General features: G+C 43.1%; 2 protein-coding genes and 1 long non-coding RNA gene across 4 annotated transcripts in view; 1 reads left to right on the top strand and 2 right to left on the bottom strand.

Annotated features, from left to right (window-relative positions):
• The window catches only part of KANSL1L (KAT8 regulatory NSL complex subunit 1 like), a 92,658-nt gene extending 83,917 nt beyond the window's left edge, over positions 1 to 8,741 (top strand). For both annotated transcript variants that reach the window (XM_029910488.1, XM_029910487.1), the window contains exons 12-15: positions 6,603 to 6,715; positions 7,414 to 7,594; positions 8,256 to 8,558; positions 8,654 to 8,741. In XM_029910488.1, coding sequence (XP_029766348.1) covers positions 6,603 to 6,715; positions 7,414 to 7,594; positions 8,256 to 8,504 — 543 coding nt within the window. In that variant the 3' untranslated portion in view covers positions 8,505 to 8,558; positions 8,654 to 8,741. The remainder of the gene's footprint in view (positions 1 to 6,602; positions 6,716 to 7,413; positions 7,595 to 8,255; positions 8,559 to 8,653) is intronic.
• Positions 8,555 to 13,868, bottom strand: LOC112114003. Its single transcript, XR_002908713.3, has 2 exons — positions 12,297 to 13,868; positions 8,555 to 10,669 (listed from the first exon to the last, which is right to left on the bottom strand). It is a non-coding gene; the product is annotated as an uncharacterized LOC112114003 (long non-coding RNA).
• A 1,158-nt stretch (positions 13,869 to 15,026) lies between these two features.
• Positions 15,027 to 20,307, bottom strand: part of RPE (ribulose-5-phosphate-3-epimerase) — a 5,908-nt gene continuing 627 nt past the window's right edge. The window contains exons 2-6 of the mRNA XM_024210505.1: positions 17,892 to 17,971; positions 16,912 to 17,051; positions 16,279 to 16,413; positions 16,000 to 16,086; positions 15,027 to 15,465 (exon numbers count right to left, since the gene is read on the bottom strand). Coding sequence (XP_024066273.1) covers positions 15,343 to 15,465; positions 16,000 to 16,086; positions 16,279 to 16,413; positions 16,912 to 17,051; positions 17,892 to 17,971 — 565 coding nt within the window. The 3' untranslated portion in view covers positions 15,027 to 15,342. The remainder of the gene's footprint in view (positions 15,466 to 15,999; positions 16,087 to 16,278; positions 16,414 to 16,911; positions 17,052 to 17,891; positions 17,972 to 20,307) is intronic.

Raw genomic sequence — 20,307 nt, 5'->3', positions numbered from 1 at the left:
CCCTTCTACCAACCTCCTTCCCCATTCGCTGCCATTCTCTTTCCGAGGACTGGGACACTGGAGATCCAGTGGGAAACCCTCTTCAGGGAGTGGGTAATCAGGTGGCTCTCCAGGTTTGCTAGCAGCCCCACTTCCTCTGCATTGTCTACAAGCAGCACCAGAAAGCCAACTCCTTGGGCTTGTAGCAGCTTAGCAGGTATTTTTGTCTCTTTTTTTGGGTGGAGGACACTAGGTTTTTTCAGCCCCATCTCCGTTTGCCTACTCCTCGCCTCGTAATTTGGTTTTCCATTGGTGGGAGGGATCCATTTCTCCTTCCAACTTCCTATCTGAAGCAGTGCAGCACTCTCCTCAGCAAACCATGAACAATTTCTTCATCACCCACTGCTATTGTTCCTTCAGGAGCATGGGTCAGCCGGCCTCTTTCATGGCACCCCCTGGGCTTATTGGTTTGGGGAGCTTTCTTTCCCTCGAGCAGGCATGCAGGGCATTTCCCAGATCCATTCTCTAGTCTGGTTCCTCCTCCTCCCCATGTTTCTGTTGCTGTTTCCCCTGACCTGGGTCAAATACCTAGTAAGAAACCTGCCATTTTTGCTACCTTCCCAAAATCTTTGGAGGTATCTGATTTCTATCTCTAATCACTATCACTGACCTGTCCCACTTGCCTGATCCCTACTTGGACTAACTGTAAACACAGCAGTTCCAAGACCAGCATCCAGACCTTGATCCCAAACAAAAATATTGCTGCCCTCCTGGTGAGAATATCCTTCCTAGAGCCTCTTACTCTGAGGGCCCTTTCTGTGTGGGGGTTAGATGCTCCAATAAACTAGCCAAGGAGTAAACTTTTCAAAAGGGTTCTCTCTTCTTTCGAGACTGAAGAGGTAATACCTTGCCATGCAGCAATCCTAGAGGTTATTCTGAGGAGTGGGATCAGGTAAACAAATGATCTCCTGGCTCCAGAAAATACTCCAGGTGACCAAGGGTAAAAGATTTCTTCTTCCCAAGGTAGATGCTGCCTCTTGTCTCTCTGAAAATGTACTTTGCCTACATATTCTATAGCAGAGATCGGCAACCTTTCAGAAATGGTGTGCCGAGTCTTCATTTATTCACTCTAATTTAAGGTTTCGCGTGCCAGTAATACATTTGAACATTTTTAGAAGGTCTCTTTCTATAAGTCTATAATATATAACTAAACTATTGTTGTATGTAAAGTAAATAAGGTTTTTAAAATGATTAAGAAGTTTCATTTAAAATTAAATTAAAATGCAGAGCCCCCCCGGACCGGTGGCCAGGACCCGGACAGTGTGAGTGCCACTGAAAATCAGCACACATGCCATAGGTTGCCTACCCCTGTTCTATAGTCTCCACAGACAAGGCGGCCAACCTTTCCCTTTGCAGTGCCCAGTAGGTCCTAGCTGTTGATTTCACTCATTTGGCATTGTATTCTGGGCTCTAAAGAAGGAGACTGTCTCCATCCTAGTGTCCCCTTCTCTTAACCTACCTGGTGAGATTCTTAGTTTTCTTACAGATTCTACCTAGGCTGCCTTCTTCCTGTTTAATGCTGCCTTTGATAGGCTCATAGATTTAGAAGGAACCCCCTCACTTGCTACAGCAGCTGCTATATTTGCGTTTGGAGCAGGAAGGCTGCATTTAGTACATCACAGACCTTTCCTACAAGGGTATTAAGCTGTTTGGAGAACAGCTAGGTAAGGGTAACTAAAGGAGCACTTCTTGCTCAAGAATCTGCTTCCTCATCACTCTTATCCCTCCTCTTCCTTCTCTAGAACCTGGTATCAAGGAGAAAAAAATTCCCACAGCCATTGACTTCCCTCTTCAGGATGCTAAGGAACACGCTCTTCACTCAGAACCTTCTTCTGCAAAACTTGTTGAGTTTTGATGCGGCCTCCAGGGTGATGGCTACAGGGTTGGCCATGAGAAGGGGCTCTTGGCTCCAAGTTTCAGGTCTGCCATACGAGGTCCAGAAGACCATTCAGGACCTCCCCTTTGAGGGTGTGACTCTTGTTTTCCAAAAAGATGGATAAAAGGCTTCATAGCCTAAAACAGTGGTCTCCAAAGTGGGGTGCGCGCACCACAGGGGGTGCATAGAGGATCCATCAGGGTGCGCCACCGGAGCAGCGCCACTTCCCCCCCTCCCCCCCCCCAGCAGTTCGGCCGGGAGTCCGAGCAGCTTTTTTGTTGTTGTTGTTTTTTGCTTCAACAGTTCGGCCGGGAGCAGGGGGTGCGAGCTCAAAAGTTTTTACTGACGGGGTGCGCGATCAAAAAAGTTTGGAGACCACTGGCCTAAAAGACTCAAGAGCCATCCTCAAATGGCTGGACCTCCATACTCCCACCGTGCAGCGGAAACAGTTCAGACCACAACCTCCTCCGCGGTTCTACCAACAGCAGAACCGACAGGACAGTTCCTGGAGGAGGAATTGGAGCAGTAGGAAGAGGCTGCACCTGTCCTCAGGCCAGGGCTCTGGCCAATCCAAGCCACCTCCCGGTCCCAAATCGGCCTTTTGAAGGTGCGGTCGAGGATGGCACACCAGAACAAGAACTGGATCTACTCCGCCTTACCTTTTCATCCCGACTATCCCCTTTCTACCATGCATGGTCCCGTATCACTCCGGACCGCTGGGTGTGGCGCACGGTAGAGAGGGGATACTCCATCCAATTCTGTGCCCTCTCCCCCCCCTTCCATCCCCCTTCCCTGTCCCTCTTCAGGGACCTCTCACGGGCAACTCCTTATACTGGAGGTGCACTCGCTCCTTTTGCTAGGGGCAGTGGAAGAGGTTCCTCCAGAGCAGAAGGGCAAGGGTTTCCTATTCCCAGTATTTCCTAATACCGAAAGCCAAAGGCGGGCTCAGGCCCATCCTAGACCTGCAAGAACTCAACAAGTTTGTGAAGAAGCTCAAGTTCTGCATGGTCTCTTTGGCCTTAATCATCCCTTCATTGGATCCAGGAGACTGGTATGCCATCCTTGACTTGGACGCATACTTTCACATAGCAATAATTCCGCCCCACAAAAAATACCTCAGGTTTGTGGTGAACAACAACCAATATCAGTTCACAGTCTTCCCGTTCAGCGGCACCTCGCGTGTTCACCAAGTGCACGGTAGTCATGGCCGCGTTCCTGCACAGGTGGCAGGTACAGGTGTTCCCGTCCTTCGACAACTGGCTCATCAAGGGCCGCTCCAGAGCTCAAGTGGAGGCACAGGTCGACTTCATAAGGGTAACGTTCGACAATCTGGGCCTTCTTCTGAATGAGGGGAAATCAACGTTGTCTCCAGTTCAGCGGATAGAATTTATAGGGACAGTGCTGGACTCGACCCAGGCCAGGGCGTACCTCCCGGAAGTGAGGTTCCAGGCCTTTGGCAATATCATTCGAGGTCTCAGGCAGTTCCCCACTACCACAGCAAGGAATTGCCTGAAACTTCTAGGACACATGGCAGCCTGTACCTATGTGGTGCACTTGGACTTTGGCATTTTCAGTCATGGCTAGCATCGGGGTATCGGCCAGCCCGAGACAATTTGGACAAGGTTGTAACCCTGCCTCGCCAGGTTCTTGACTCACTTCTGTGGTGGCTCAACCCACAGGTAGTATGTGCAGGGATTCCCTTCTCCAGCCCTCAGCCGTCTCTCTCCCTAGTGACGGACGCATCAGCACTGGGCTGGGGAGCACATCTGGGAGACCTCAGAACTCAAGGCCTCTGGTCTCAGGCAGAGCTTGCTCTCCACATCAATGTCAGAGAGCTGAGAGCGGTGCGCCTGGCATGCCAGACTTTCCACATCCACTTATCAGCTAGCTTTGCAAGCATGCGCATTAGGGCCTAACTCAAAGCCCAGTAAAGCTAATGGGAGTCTTTCCACTGAAGTCTGTGGACTTTGGATCAGGTTCTAGGTCCCCAGCAGCAGCTCACAGTGAAGCTGTGGAGTGCTGTGTTCAGATAGATTTATCACAGAATAACGCAGCTGCGATAGTTTGTGTTCACATCTAACAGTTACAAACTCCCTCATCCATTTTGTAAAATCATGTACCTAACCCTGTTGCAGCAAAAACCACGTGGCTGTGTGCTGTCTGTTGTAGGGTATTACCAGGGTCCAATGTGCTCTTTGGCAAAACTTAACCTAAAATTTGTGGTTAGCTCCCCCGGGCTTTGTCTACACTACAGACCTTACAGCGGCACAGCTGTACCGCTAAAGCTACACCGCTGTAAGGTCTCCCGTGTACCCGCTCTATGCCGGAGGGGGAGAGTTCTCCTGCCAGCATAATTAAATCACCCCAACGAGTGTCTCCTGCCAACAAAGCGCTGTTCAACTGGCTTGTCGTTGAAACTTATCTCGGGCAGGGAGGTGGTTTTTTTTCCACACCCCTGATTGACAAAAGTTTTACCAACAAAAGTGCTAAGGTCGACAAAGCCTCATTTCCATGGCAGCTGACTGAAGATTCTGCAGCACCTTCAGGCACACTTACAAAATGGAATATTGTATTGAATTAACTAGGAAAATGAACAGTGTCATTAATGTAACATCCATTGTTGTTTAAAAACAAGGTGTGGCCATAGCACCCATCTGCTCTCACCATCCCAAGGTGCTCAAGTGAATTTTTGGGCCATTGGCAACCAGAGTACATTACAGCAGTCCTGAACCTGTTCTGAACTCTATGCCGGAGAGCGGGCCTGTGGAGAACTGGTCCTCGGGTGTCTTGAGGAGGGCAAAACACAGCTCCTTTGTGTGCATATCCTTGTTCTTCTCAGCTGTGACTGAGCAGCAACCTCCATTTTCAGTGTTCTGCGGAAGAAGTAAGAGTCAGACTGTCTCAAAGTGCAGGGCAGATCTGGTGTCTGGATCCAGAGGGCTTCACTTAGCAGCCTGGGCCTCATGCTTAACTGAGCAACCAAAATTCTCATGAGCTTGGATCTAAGCATCTTGCTGGAGTTCTGGAAACCATTCACTAAGAAATCTTCTGCGTTGAAATGGTGACTATATTTTCTGCTGGGTTTCTAGTAGGAATGTGGCATTCACCTTTCCCCCGGGGCCTTTCATTTTAGAATGTTTTTTATTCTTAATGAGGTCATACTTGCATTACTCCATGCTCAAAGCACATTGCTGCTTCCCACTCCTGCAGCATGAGTATCTTTTTTTTTTTTTCCCTATGCACCCTTCTGTGAAACATTAGCTTAGAGTTGTTGCATTCCTTTATAACTCTCTGGGCTCCTGGAACTTGCCAAGATACATTGGACTCCCTCTTCAAGCAATTTTAGTCTGTTCTAAACATCGTTTTTCTGGTTGCAGATATGGTAACCATCGGTCTGAGCAAAATCTAAGCCCTTATGGCCCATCCTCCATTTAAACTATTTCACAAAGATAACGTTGTGTTGTATCTTCACCTCAACTTTTTGCTCCACTCCTCTGAAAGCTTCATAGTATGCCTGCTCAGGCCAGACTTCAAAATTTGGATAGGTCCAAGCCTTCTAGGAAATCATCTCAGCTGCTTATATTTGGTAAGACATCCCAGGCAGTCTCTGTTCAGAGACTGTTTAAATCGGATATATATGATAGGCTATGAGTAAGCAGGAGTTCCAGTGCTGAGAGAATTAAGGGTTCTTTTGGTAGTGCTCGGTGTGCCTTTCCCTCTCCCCTTTGCCATGTCTCCCTAACAGATTTGTAAGTCTGCTGCACAAAGTTCAGCTTATCCAGCACTGTTCTTTCAAATTGGAAGCCCGACTGAAGAATGAAACACTGTTTTCTCAAGTCTTTTTTCAGCTAAGCACTTCCAAGCCCTTCTCCTGAACACTGCTGCTGTTCATTGTTCTCTGCGGAGGCAATTTTTGAAGAATGGAACTTGCTTATTAGTAACTGGAATTTTCCGAATGTATTGCCTCTGCATATCTACACACTGCACCTCATCCCCAGACTTCTGTTAAGTCTTGGATGCTGAAGTAGAGAGGAATTCAGACCAGCTGGAGACACCGGCTTTTTATAACCTTGAGTAGAATTCTTGGGGTCATGGTTAATGCTCAACAGTTAACTTCATAAAATAGCCCGGGAACTTTTTTTAAGGATACTATTACCTGAGGATCTACATGCTTAACTCTTAAAAACTAGATTTGCTGTGCTACTTTAGAACCAAAATGCAAAAGAATCTGACAGTTTACATCTCTGAAGGAAAATGTAGTTGCTCTTAAGTGCTATAGTTCACTTGTGTGTCCTGCCCTGGAAGAGACACAAGTGTGCATCCACAAATGGAGTACGTCTCCTGTTTACTTGACTTACAAGTAACCTTCCTCTTGCTTTTCAATCTAGTGTAGTCCTTGATTATTTCCATGGGGTGAAAATAATTCTTATATCAACTTGAGATCCCCCCCTTCCAAACGTGTAAATTAGCAGGCTAAAAAGTTGTTGTATCATATAGCCGTACTTTTCTGTCATATTTTAACATAAACACATAGTTTACTATACCTTTGTACCCTCCAGTGCACATTCGATACTTTTTGTTGTGCGTGTGACACAGATTCCCCACATGACTGTATATAAAACCATTGTTTTCATTTTTAGTGATGCTTGTAATCATGGCAGCAGCCATCTCTCATTTATAATTACAGATCGAAGATCTGTCAGATGAACTTTTTTCTTCACGTCATGCAAAATATGAAGAGAGAGAGAAAGCAAGGTGGTCATTGTGGGAACAGAGCCGATGGCCCAGAAGAAATAGCAGGCAGGTGTATTGTCATAAATGGAGGACTCTTACAGAATCATTGGGATTTTCTGTTGGTAACACAGCAACTTTTAGAAATCCTATCAATAGGATGAAGCATCTTTGAAAATGAGAGTATTCCTCATCAAATAGTTTACCATGTACGGTATCATGCATATTTAATGTATTGCTTGAAAAGGAAAACTATATAGCTTTAAATCTTAGGAATTTAAAGAAAATCTAGGTTATTGGGATATTAGTGAATAAAATCTTAACATTTTCTGAACCCATCCCACTTCTGCTGCTCGTTGCGGTGCTCAGTAATTATTGCCTTAGTCAAATGAATAGGGTGTCACTTCTCACTCAGTAATCTCCGATTTAGATGAAAGAATGGGGTGTCACTTCTCTGGATCTAAGACTGAAAGTAATTGCATTCAGAGACCCACTTCAAGTACTGGATTCTGTTAAGTTTGAACTTTCAAAAAAATGTTGTCAAAGATATAAAAATGTATTTAAATATTTTATACCAAGGTCAGCTTTGCTTTAGAGTTCTGTTTTCAGGTTTTCTTTACTTCTAAGCATATAAATAAGAAGCTATTATTAAAAACTTAGAGTAGTGCCTTTTTTCCTCTTTTTAAAAAAAAATCGGAATTGTTTCCAGTCACTTGACAGAGCAGTTATTAAACAAAAGCTTATTTTCTCATTTTGTCTTGTACTAGACCTTATAGCAAAAATGCTGAAGGACAGCAGGGCCAAGATCCAGTACTGAAAGAAAACCATCGCAACTCATGTGCCTCACTGCGTTGTGCTGCTGAAGCTGCTTCTGATCTTACTTCAGAAATCCACAGTTCTGTATGTTTAAGGGTCCCACAGCCTTCAAAGGAAAACCAAGCAGCAAAGGTATGATGGTTTTTAGTAAGTAAGGGCCTGATCCAGTGCCCAAAGTTTCCCTGACTTCAGTGGGTTTTGGATCAGGCTCTAAAGTTGCAAATGTAAGTGTTCTCATCTCTAATGTTTGGATTGCGTTTAAAGCTTCTGCAAATTACCAGATTGAGATCACTTCCAAATGAAGTCCTCGATTGTCACCAGAACAGGAACAGCACAGGCAAAACTTTCACTAGTGGGTCAAAATGTCTCAGCCTCGGAGATGAGAGAGTAGCAGGCTCTCTATTGATACGTTCTGTAGCTTTTTTTCAGAGGATGCCAACATGTGTTCCAAATAGTACTGATTGTGATGGTAATAGATGTTCTTAACAGTAGAAAATAGAGGATTCCTTTTTTACGTCCCTTGCCTCTTACATTGTAACTGCATTGTTTAACCTTGGAAACAATGTTGGGATACAACTTATTTAAAAGATTCTATACAAAATGAAGTTGTGCTGTATTAAGCCAAGCTACATTGAAAATTGGTACCCAGCAGAATGGTATTCTTCCCTGTAGCTGAAGAACCCTGCAAGCACTGTAAAGAACAAGACTCATTTGTTATTTGATAACAGAATCATTCTGCACATAGCTAATCAGGACCCCTCTTTCCTCCCCTCCCCCCTTTGACTCCTTTCAGTCTGAGCTGTGGGAACTTCGGGTTTTTCCGTTAAAGGATGAAGACATAGAAACCTTACGGTGCCAAGACCAAATAACAAATCAGACTGAAAGTTCAAGTGCAGCTTTCCACAGTGACTCCCTCTGCACTTCATGTACTCCCATCACTTTGCCAAACAATGGCCATCCACCAAGAAAACAATCCACAGAAGAGCCTGAAGACTGCAAAAGTCTTTTCCTGGGACTCTGCAGCACAAGAAAACACAGGTGACAGGGAATAACGTGGTTCATTAAGAAAGCCGATTAAGATGGAGAAAAGTATAAGGTAAAATCTCTGTTGTTCACACAAGAAATAACAGCACCATTCAAATACTGTACATTAGCAGCATATAATATATTTTCTTTCTTGCTTTGTAACAGGCAGGATAAAATCCCAAACGCAACACTTTCTTCTTCCTGAACCACAAGAGAAACTAATTCTTTCGAGCTGGAAGTCTAGTATTCCCTGTGCTGAAAGTGGGCACACCTAAATAGCTGGCACGGTTTACTGCTTTCTGTTGTCATCTTGCCACGTTCTTTAATATTCTTCCTTTTTTTCTTTCAAATGTGTTTATGGTTCTGATGGATTCTGGGACAGCAGAACACACTTTATTCCTTTAAACAAACAACTTCAAAACACAGAAAAACTACTTGAAAAGACAGTGAGGAGGAGGGGGTAATTTCAAATTGTTTCCTTTGGTGGCATGAGCATGTGGCAAATACCTGCCTTGTCTGAAATCCCTTTGAATATTTAACTACCAGTAGTTTTTAAATGACACTTTCAGAAGCCTTATATTTGGCTTAAAATGAGTCACTCATTCAACTCTATTGTTAGTTTCATGCAGAAATCCTCAAACACTAACACACAAATATACCACTATATTTCCATAGTTGATTTCTCTACTATATGAAAGGTAGACAGTTTTCTATTTCAGTCACATGGGGAGCAGAGAAGCCTAGGAGTGGTGAGGAAACGAAGATTGAATTAAATGAAGATGCAGCTCTGAATTTCATTTTGGATCATCAGATATTTGGAGACCTAACTCGTAGACCTGCAGTAGCTAATGCTGCTTATAACTGTGTGCTGTGTATCTTACCAACAAGTATAGTTGTTACGATTTCTAAGCAATACCTTGCAAGGTTCTACCAAGTATGCAAAAGCAGAGTGACTAACCAGAAAGGAAAACCTTGTTAATAAGGACATCAGAAGGGCTTAAAAAAAACCTTTCATAATGTTTCTAAATACAGATTGATTTTTAAATTCCCAGCCATTACACTCTAAGAAAATAAAAGCAAATTGTTTAAACTCATACATTCTGAATTACTGTATTTAGAATTTATCTGCATCCTCAAGTGATGCTAATAGAAGACGACGCATACAAGAATTGACGATATAGCAGTATTCTTGTAGCAGAACAATAATTCGACACCAGTAGCACGTATGTATAAACCACTGTCAGCAGGAAGTTTTTCTGTGTACAACAGTTGAAGGCAACTATATAGGAGTCTCTGTTCTTGTACAAATTTTTTCCTCAGCTTGTAATATCCAATACTGACAGATGACCCGTTAGTAGTGTCAAACTTAAACTTTTTCCTGTCAGATTGGGAAATATACGCTGGACCTTAGAAAAAAGTTCAGTCAAGTTTCAACACTACTGCCTATGCTACATTGTAGTTTATTGCACATTCTGATTTATTTTAAATCCTTTTTTTAACACTGGTTTGTCCAGCAAATTAAACTCAAATTTTGCCTCAATGTCTGATACAATAATCTTCAATGCAAGGTTTTTTAAATTAAAAGTTATTTCCATACAATGTGTATAGTCTGAATTTGATTAGCAATAGACGTACTTAGATTCCCTTCACAGGTCTGTACCATCAAATCCGTGGTATGTGCCTTTAAGAGCTGAAGACCTGTATGGTCTTTTAATGGCTTTGTGGGAGCCACAAAGTAGTAAGGGTACAAAGCCTTGCTGTTGCATTTGTTAATGTTGCATAACTAACTGGATAACTAACTGGCTGTGAGACTGTTGTTTCCCCCTCTATTATCCCTTCTTCCTAGTTTCTGAGTGGAATGGGGTATTTCTCATCTCTGTCCCTCGTCTTCTGGCTGCTGCTGGGAATGTGAGTTGGAGAGCAGTCTGAGGTGAGGCTCTTTTCTTCTCCAGTCCCCTGCTCCTTCAAAGTGAAGATAGGAGCAGCTCAGATCCTCATAGTTCCCATCATACAACTTTATAGATTGTTCAGTGCCTCCTGCTCTTGTCTGATCTATTTGGCAGTGTGAGGAGCAATCCTGGGATCTGGGCATCAGTCACATGAACTCCCTGCATGCAGGACCCAGGAGAACTACAGGTGAGGAACACTGACTTAGTAATGAAGTCTGAATCATCCAGGATCCTGAAGGAAAAAGAGAGAGTTAAGAGAATATTTTAAAAATGAAGTAAACTTTTGAGTAGGACTACTAACCAAACTGGGCTGGCTTGGTGGGTTATCAGGCAGCTCGCTGCATTGCTTTTCAGAGGATCTGGCTAGGAGACTCTTGCACTATAAAATCAGTAACGACAAATGGTATTACGTAGGATGGGGAAATCTTTGCATTGCCCCGGAGTAGTTCCTGGCAATTTCCTTTATTGAGCAGTATTAACATCTTTAGAAGAGGATGTTATTTGTTAATCTTGCCAGTTACATGGCCGATACAAATGGAGATTGCACACAACCTCTTTGTCCCTATTGAGATGCCCTCTGCCCTACCCATTGTGTGAACAGGCTAAACCTTCCAAGAATGTAATGAAACCACCCTGGCAAAGATGAGATGGGCAAGAAAGAGACTGAAAAACTGGATGCAAAATGGAGAACTTTCCTTTTATATTTTCTCCCTATGCAAATATTTAAGGCATTATTTTCCATCAGAAACTTTGCTCGTGTAGTCCACATCTCATCTGATAAAAAAACAGATTTGGGACAGCAAAATCATTTGCCTGGGGGCAGATTCTAAGACCACTTCCATCCATTGAACTCCATGACATAAGGCAAGAATAGAATATAGTTTATTGTTTCTCTTTACTTATCCCTCCCCCATACCAGCCCTGCATTCTGTAATCCTTCCAGTGCCTGTATGTCCTCCCATAATTACATGTGTGCTTTCTCCCACTGTCCCAAGTGCCTGGAATGGCCATCCTCTTTCCCCCCACCACTACCACCAAGCCTACACACCACATAACCTCTCCTTCAAATCTCCCCCCACTACTCCCCAAGCTCATTTTATTGGTATAAACCTCCCTCCTCCCCGGTGTCATCTCCCTGACTCTGGAAACTCTTGGGGCCAGGGATGCTACTATTTACTTGTAGTACAGTAGCCCAGCTGAGATCGAGGCCCTATTATGCTAGGGTCTGTACAAACACATTGGAAGAGACAGGCCTTGCCCCAAACAGTTTATAGTCCAGAGCCAAGACAGCGTGGGATTACGATCCCCATTTTACAGCGAGAGAGACACTAAGTGACTTGCCCAAGGCCACACAGGAAGTCTGTGATGGTAAGAAACTGCACTTAGTCTGTCTAGCACCTACACAAGCCCCATCCCCACCCTCTTTCTTCACATCTGCTGTACATATCTGTTGTGCTGTCTTCAGTTCTTAATAATAAAAACTTACGGTTATAATAATTCTCTCTCATGGAAATGGCCTCTATCAATTTCCTTCCTTTCCCTCACCTATAGTTTGTGTATTGTCACATGAATTTTGAAACAATTAGCTGTCTAGGTCAGAGCATGCAGAGAACTGCTATACACACAGCTCATCCCTAGGGCTGAGTTTATAAAAAGCCATGAAGCCCCTTACTCAAGTGTCCCCCCCCCCCCCCAATACCTCCCTTAAACGTTCAAAAATTTCCTCAACTTTTTGTCTTTTAGCTGTTACATAAAGGCTAAAACAGGTCATTCCTCCCCTCCCATCCCCGTGCAGCTGTAAAGTACTGAGCATTATGCAGTCAGGCACTGTGACTTGTTTTAGTATGTGCTTTGTTTACCATTTTGAATCAAAAGGCATTTTTTCAGGCCTCCATATCTCCTTCCCTGGCCCTGTTGCAAGACATTTCACATCCTCCTTCAGATCCACGACCTTCAGCAAAGCATGGGAAGGGCAGAAAGTCCTCAGATGTGGGGAGCAGAGCATATTTTCAGTATAGTTTCTCACCCTATTTGGGTGCATGCTAGCTTGCTTACAGAACTGTCTTTTGGAGGACCCCACATCCAAATAAGGATTGAATTGGACATCTGGAGTCTTTTATATTTTCCTCCATTGATGATAGTGGGCACCCTGGACCTCCAGTCCAGTAATGCAGTAGTGCACAAAAGTTTGCTTTGGCACTACAGTCTAGATGGCTTTATTGGCTCTCCATTGGACCTTTGCCTGTTTTGAGACAAATAATTCTTAACTGGCTTTCATTTTAGTCCCAGTGATATCCCTGCACTTTTATTGTTGAAAATGTCTTTACATCATGAATTCATCCACCTAAAGAATCATGAGACTGAGGTTATAGAAAAGTACAACTAATTATGTTCCTCACTGGGGGTCTGGCAGATTGAATGACATGAGACTGATGTGCAGAGTGTCTGGAAATTTGATTTAGGCATGAAAGTTTGAGTCAAACTTCTCTATTCATTGACCCATGACTGAGTGATCCTGTGTGGTTAGTTTTAATGTGGAAATACTTAGTCTGATCAGGCATCCAAATGGAAAGTGTCTCCCTGTTCAATATGTACTTTCATGGATGAGGTGTAGCTGCTGTTTTCTGTGCATAAGCATATTTACATCACTTATTTTTAAGTGCAGGAAGGCATGCTGGGACAGAAAATTGTCATTTTTATTTGTTTGCTAATAGTGAGAAAATGGGCAATTTTTAAGGAGTAATAGAAGAATGTAATTAAGCATATGTGAAAGTAGTAATCTCCATGGTGACGAATAGCCTTTCCCTTAACCGTAATAAGAGGCTGTGGAAGTGAAGAGGTCACACTTACAAAGGGGGGTGCTGCAGTAGGAACAATTAGCCAGCCACTCTGCATGGGGAGGTGAGGTGGTTTTCCTGCATGTATGTTTTCCCCCTGAAGTGCAGCCCTAGGCTGGCAGTTTACACCTGCTCAAGCCTGTTGACAAAAAAAGGTGTGGACCCCAAACTGCTCTAATCTAGGACCTGACAAAGGATTCAATTACATATTTCTCCTTGGGACAGAGCATAGTATTTTTTCTAACTGAAAGGGTGTTAAATGACAACATGGGACTGCCTGCAGTTAAACATTCTCTTCACGGTAGTTTTGGGGGTACTGTGTGAATGAGTTCTGGCAACTAGTTATACTGTATTTGGAAAAGTGGTGCACAACAGGTTTGAGCAAATGATTCCATACTGACAGATATCCCGGACTTGGTTCTGTTTAAACTCTAGCTGGCTTACTAACAGCATTGAGGATGCCTTGGCCCAAGCTTTACAAGCCTGTCTGAGCCCCTTGGTACTTTTTTGTGCAACCCATGCCAAATGCCTTTGGGCTGGTCTACACTGTGGGAGGGGGTGGGGGTGATGTCAATGTAAGATACGCAACTTCAGCTACAGGAATAGCGTAGCTGAAGTCGACGTATCTTATTTCGACTTACCTTGGGTCCTCACGGCACGGGATCGACGTCCGCGGCTCCCCCGTCGACTCCGCTACTGCCGCTCGCCCTGGTGGAGTTCCGGAATCGACGGGAGCACATTCGGGGATCGATTTATCGCGTCTAGACAAGACGCGATATCGATCCCCGATAGATCGATTACTACCCACCGATTCAGCAGGTAGTCTGGACTTACCCTTTGTTGCTGCATCCTCACACCTGCTTTTACTGAGGGAGCTAGAGTGGCTATGTTTACACAAGCTGCCCCCACACCTGTAGTCTCTCATCTCTGTTGAATTGGGGTATTGGGAAGAAGTGTACATACATGTCCAACATGGTTTTTCAGAGAGAGACTAACTAGAGGAATTCTTGAACCAGTCCTACCTCTCTCGACTATCATTGCTTAGAAACTGAACAGCTGAAGCAGATTCACCCTGTGGATCTAAACTATCCTACTTCCTCTCCACTGGAGTAGGCCTCATGGATGCTGGTTATTACATTTTATACACAGGCAACAGCTGAAGTAGCTGCTTGGTCTTCCAGCCATGGATTGCCTGAAGGATACATTTACCTATGATTAGTCACTGGAGCCTATTTGAATAGCTAGAATGCAAAAGACCTGGCTTAGGATCCCCATGTGCTTTTGTACAAATGAGAGACAATACCCTGTGGCTGCTTATTCTGCAATAATTAAAATTTTGTTAACCCACAATAGCAGGCAACTTACTATTCTACTGCTGGTGACAAAACCACTCTTCTACAATGAAGTTTGTTGTAAAAACTTCAGGAATCAATGTCTAATCTAATAACTGTACCTTCAGATCATTTATATTGGAAAGTTTTCACTAGCTAGTCATAAGGATACCACCTATGAAAACTAGGCCAAGAGACTTAGTTTTTCAAAGGAGAAGCTATGATAAAAGCTTATTGTGGAACTTTTATTTCCCACTGCTGTGAGAACGAAATATTGTACCATAACTTTATTGGGGTGTACATACCTGTCTAAGTTAGTGAACTTAGTTCTGGAAAGATGCTCTTTCTTGGGGTAGATTGGTTCATCCTGGAGTGCACATACTACTGAACAGCTAACAGATGAGTTTTGCTAGTCGTAAGATGACTTATCACCAGTGTTTTATTTCAAACATTGAAACAGTTTTGTAGGAATGCACAGAGCAGACTCTTAGTCTTCCACACCTTTCAAGCAAAAACTCACAATTTTGTTTCCATCCAATACCTGTTATCTGCTATAAAATAAGTCTCCAGCCAATTTAAGGGATAGCACTGGCTGATTGTATTTCCAGCCCTGGCAAAACAGCTGCTTGCAGTGAAGGAACAATTCTTCAGTGCTGCAGTCCTGGTTCAGCAGCAATGTTTCCACACTGGAATAGAACCCGTTCACACCCAAGCTGCCTTGGCATGAGTTGGCAGTCTCATCGGTCCAGGGAACGTTTCTGAGCAGCTTCTGAACACACATTCCTCAGGAGGTTGATGACAGATCTAGGATCTTCACTTTTCATAATAGCACTGCCAGACACAATCATGTTTGCTCCTGCCTGGAAGAAGGTTAACCAGACAGCTGTGTAATATGGACCACCACCACATAATCCCAGTACACTCTAACTAGTGAAAATTCTGTATTAGAAAAGGTAGGTAACTATTGTCCACTTGCAACACGCATGGACTTAATCAGCACAGGTTCAGACTTCAAAAAAATTACTCTAGTGAGAAAAGGGTATTATTTCCCCAAACAGCTTTCCTGCAGCCTTGGTTAGTTCTGGTTCTATCCTGAGCAGAGGGTGACAAAACAAGTGCTGTAGGTTAGGTCGTGGTATGGGACAGCTCAGTGGTTTGAGCAGTAGCCTCCTAAACCCAGGGTTGTGAGTTCAATCCTTGAGGGGTCCATTTAGGGATATGGGGCAAAAATCTGTTGGATGATTTAATTGGGGATTGGACTAGATGATCTCTTGAGGTCCCTTTATGATTCTAAAACAAACCAAATGGTCAAAATGAAAGACCCAGCAGGGAGATTACAATCTCATGCACAGAAAGGAGAGTCCTCACTGTGCAGTTCAGTTTTTAAAGCTTACCTCTGCACATTTATGGATGGTGTCTGGCCCCACACCGCCATCCACTTCAATATCCAAGGAAGGAAATTGTGTCCTCAGCCACTGAATCTAAAGAGCCCATACAAAACCCCCCACAAAAGTTAAGCACTTGGTTTTACATAGATACTCCCCAGGTCTATATAATTTCTAACATTTAAATGATTAAGGATTTTTTGTTAATATCCTCTCCCTTGCCAGTTGTCAAGGCATAGGGAGTAGAAACAGACTAGTTCCATTTAATAAAACACAATCAGTATCTACCTTTGGCATCATGTCTTCCATGAACTTCTGCCCTCCAAATCCAGGTTCTACTGTCATCACCAAAGCCATGTCTATCTGATTGGCCCAGGGTGCTAAATATTCAACTACAGTTCCAGGTTTGATGGCCAAGCCAACCTACGGAAGGAGGGAAAGATAAATGAAAGTACATCTGTAGGTCAAAGGAGGCTTGCACCTGTGTTAGCATTGCTCTGATAGTGGCTACTACAAGCTTTAAAAAATTACTGATTAAATATTGTGAACAGTATTTGGAATATTATTTAGGCTCAATTAAGGCAAAAAGGTATTGATTGCATTAAAGCAATGGTCCACAAACTTTTTATGTTGCTCCCCACCCATAATGTAACCAGTCCATGGCCCCCAGGGGACGGAGCTGCAGCTGGGAGCAGGAGTCGAAGCCAGGAGCGGAGCTGGGTGGCCCTCCCTCCGTGCACCTCACACTCTGGGGACCACTGCATTAAAGCAAGATTCCGCTTTGTCTCCAGGACTTCTGTTCAGATATAAATTGCTTTCATTTCATTAGTCCTCAAGAACATTATTGCCCAGATCTTTCAATGCCAGAGGGAGGCAGCTACTGCAATGCAGCACACTACTCTTGCCACACCAGCTCCTCACCTTCATCCCATTTTCCCGAATGTCTTTAATCAGTGCCCCTGGATTGTCTGTAGCCTCTAGGTGAAAAGTGTACTGGTTTGCACCTGCTACAGCCATTGGTTTCACCCACTGCTCCGGCTTGGCAACCATCATGTGCATATCTGAAAGGAATCACAAGTAAGCAAGATACACTGGGCATGCATCATTCACCAAAATATACCAATATGTGGACTATCTGTAATTCATATGCCATATCAGCTGCTTTAGAGTCATTACAGAAGATGCACATTCAAAGCATGCGCTCAGAGCTCAAAAAGAGTAGTAACAGCATAAGCTGTTCAAATGAGTGCATATTAATTTATACAAAACAAATTCAGAATATAAATCCATGCTCAATGTTGGTATTATTAAATATGTTTAGTAATAATTACTACTCAAGCTTAATAGGACATCGATTACATTATAGTGACATGCCACATGGGAGAGTGTTTCTTTAAAGTACTAAAAAACAAACAAACAGTAGCTCACATAATACAGTCTCCCCTCCCTCTGACTTAATTTAGCTAAAAAAGGAAACCGTATTTTTACAGCGTCTTGCTTGGCTATAAATATTTCGTAATCACCGAACATGAGGCCCAGGACATGGCTCCTTTGTGCTACTCAAATTCTAGAAAGGGGCTGGAAAGCTGGGGAAATCCTCATCTGGCATAGCTGGCTCTACACCAGCCCTCGACTTTCCCCACATGTAGGGGGATGTGCTGTAACCACATTCCAATGATTCCTGCCACCATCCTGGCCTCCAGGGTAAGGCTATTCTAAACTAAGACAGCATAAAACCAGCCCCAGGGTTAGGGAGCAGCAAAACAGTTTTGAGGTTACCCCACTGAGTTGTGGCCTGAGCTTACAGGCCACAGGTGAGGCTTCAAACCCACAATGTTTTGTAGTTTCCTCTGTCAGTATAACAACACGTACTCAAGAGTTTGGAAAAATGAAGTCCTTACCGAAGAAAGGATCCTGACCCAGCTGCTTTCGAAGGCTCTCTACTACAGGGTGTCCAAATGTGATGTTCGGAACAAAGTGCCTACCAATTAGAAAAAAGCACTTTATTAGGCTTGATATTGTTTTACTGTATGGTGACTAAAGCAAGGAATTTTATATTGACCTACATTTATGGGAAATATAAAAACAAATCTTTATAGACTATGTTCAAGAAGCAGTGTCGTTAATACAATTAACCTCTCCCAGCTGCAGGCAGCGCCACCACCAGCAGCAGCGCAGAAATAAGGGTGGCAATATTGCAACCCCCCTACAATAACCTTGGAACCCCCCCAACTCCCTTTTGGGTCAGGACTCCCCCCACCCCCCATTACAACACCATGAAATTTCAGATTTAAATATCTGAAACTGTGAAATTTCAGATTTTAAAAATCCTATCACTGAAATGTACCAAAATGGATTGTGAATTTGGTAGGGCCCTAATAATAGGGTTATAAGCAATAGCTAGCATAGATTTGTCCAGAACAAATCATGCCAAAGCAACTTAATTTCCTTCTTTGATAGGGTTACTAGCTTAGTAGATACAGGGTAAGCAAGACGTGACATGTCTTGATTTTAGTAAGTCTTTTGACACAATTCCATATGACATTCTCATAATCAAATCAGGGAAATACAATCTGGACAAAACTATTATCTGGTGCAAATCTGATTGAAAGAACATACTCAAAGAGTAGTTATCAATGGTTTCCTGTCAATCTAGTGGGGTCCCACACATCAGCCATGGATCCGGTACTATTTAATATTTTAATAACTTGGATAATAGAGTGGAGAATATGAAGATGACATCAAGATGGGAGGGGTGCTAGCATCTTGGAGGACAGGATTAGATTTCAAACCAACCTTGACAAATTAGAGAATTGATCTGAAATCAACAAGATGAAATTCAAAAATGACAAATGCAAAGTAATACACTTAGGAAGGAAAAAGTCAAATGCACAGCTACATAACAGGAATAACTGGCCAGATCACAGCACTGCTGAAAAGGATCTGGCGGTTATAGTGGATCACAAATTGAATAAGTCAATAATATGATGCACTTGCAAAAAAGGCCAGTATCTTTCAGGGGTAATTGACAGGAGCGTCATATGGAAGAGGTGGGAGGAAACTGTCCTGCTCTACTTGGCATAGGTGAGGCCTCAGCTGAAGTTCTTGTCCAGTCTGGGCACCACACTTTAGGAAAGATGTGGACAAAATGGACAGAGTCCAGAGGAGAGCAACAAACAAGATATAAGGTTTAGAAATCCTGACCTATGATGAATGGTTGAAAAACTGGGCATGCTTATTCTTGAGAAAAGAAAAGTGAGGGGGGGATTTGATAACCGTCTTCAAATATAGCTGAATCACTTGGTAACAGTGACCATAATATAATTAAATTGAACATCCCTGCGGCAGGAAAAACACCACAGCAACCCACCACAGTAGCATTTAATTTAAGAAAGTGGGACTACACAAAAATGGGGAAGTTAGTTAAATAAATTAAAAGGTACAGTGCCAAAAGTGAAATCCCTGCAAGCTTAATGGAAACTTTTTAAAGGCCCCATAATAGAGGCCTTTTAAATCCCAAATTTAAAAACATAGTAAGAGGACCAAAAAAGTGCCACCATGGCTAAACAACAAAGTAAAAGAAGCAGTGAGAAGCAAAAAGGCATCCTAGTGAGGAAAACAGAAAGGAGTGTAAACTCTGGCAAATGAAGTGTAAAAATGTAATTAGGAAGGCCAAAAAAGAATTTGAAGTACAGCTAGCCAAAGAGTCAAAAAGTAATAGCAAAAAGAATTTTAAGTACATCAGAAGCAGGAAGTCTGCTAAACAACCAGTGGGCCACTAGATGATCAAGATGCTAAGGAGCCCTCAAGGGTGATAAGGCCATTGCAGAGAAACTAAATATATTCTTGGCATCAGTCTTCACGGCTGAGGATGTGAGGGAGATTCCCAAACCTGAGCCATTCTTTTTAGGCAACAAATCTGAGGAACTGTCCCAGACTCGGGTGTCATTGGAGGAGGTTTTGGAACAAATTGATAAATAGTAATAAGTCACCAGGACCAGATGGTATTCACCGAAGAGTGCTGAAGGAAGTCAAATGTGAAATTGCAGAACTACTAACTGTGGTATATAACCTATTATTGAAATCAGCTTCTGTATCAAATGACTGGAGGATAGCTAATGTGACACTAACTTTTTAAAAGGGTTCTAGAGGGGATCCTAGCAATTACAGGCCGGTAAGCCTGATTTCAGTACCAGGCAAACTGGTTGAAATTATAGTAAAGAACAGAATTATCAGACACACACATTAACATGATTTGTTGGGGAAAAGTCAATATGGGTTTTGTAAAGGGAAATCATGCCTCACCAATCTACTAGA

Source organism: Terrapene carolina, unplaced genomic scaffold (genome assembly GCF_002925995.2).
Source record: "Terrapene carolina triunguis isolate 2854851 unplaced genomic scaffold, T_m_triunguis-2.0 Scaffold62, whole genome shotgun sequence".
In the NCBI taxonomy this organism is placed as follows: Eukaryota; Metazoa; Chordata; order Testudines; family Emydidae; genus Terrapene; species Terrapene triunguis.
Note: the sequence above shows the minus strand (reverse complement) of the source record. Positions and strands in the feature narration are given on the sequence as shown.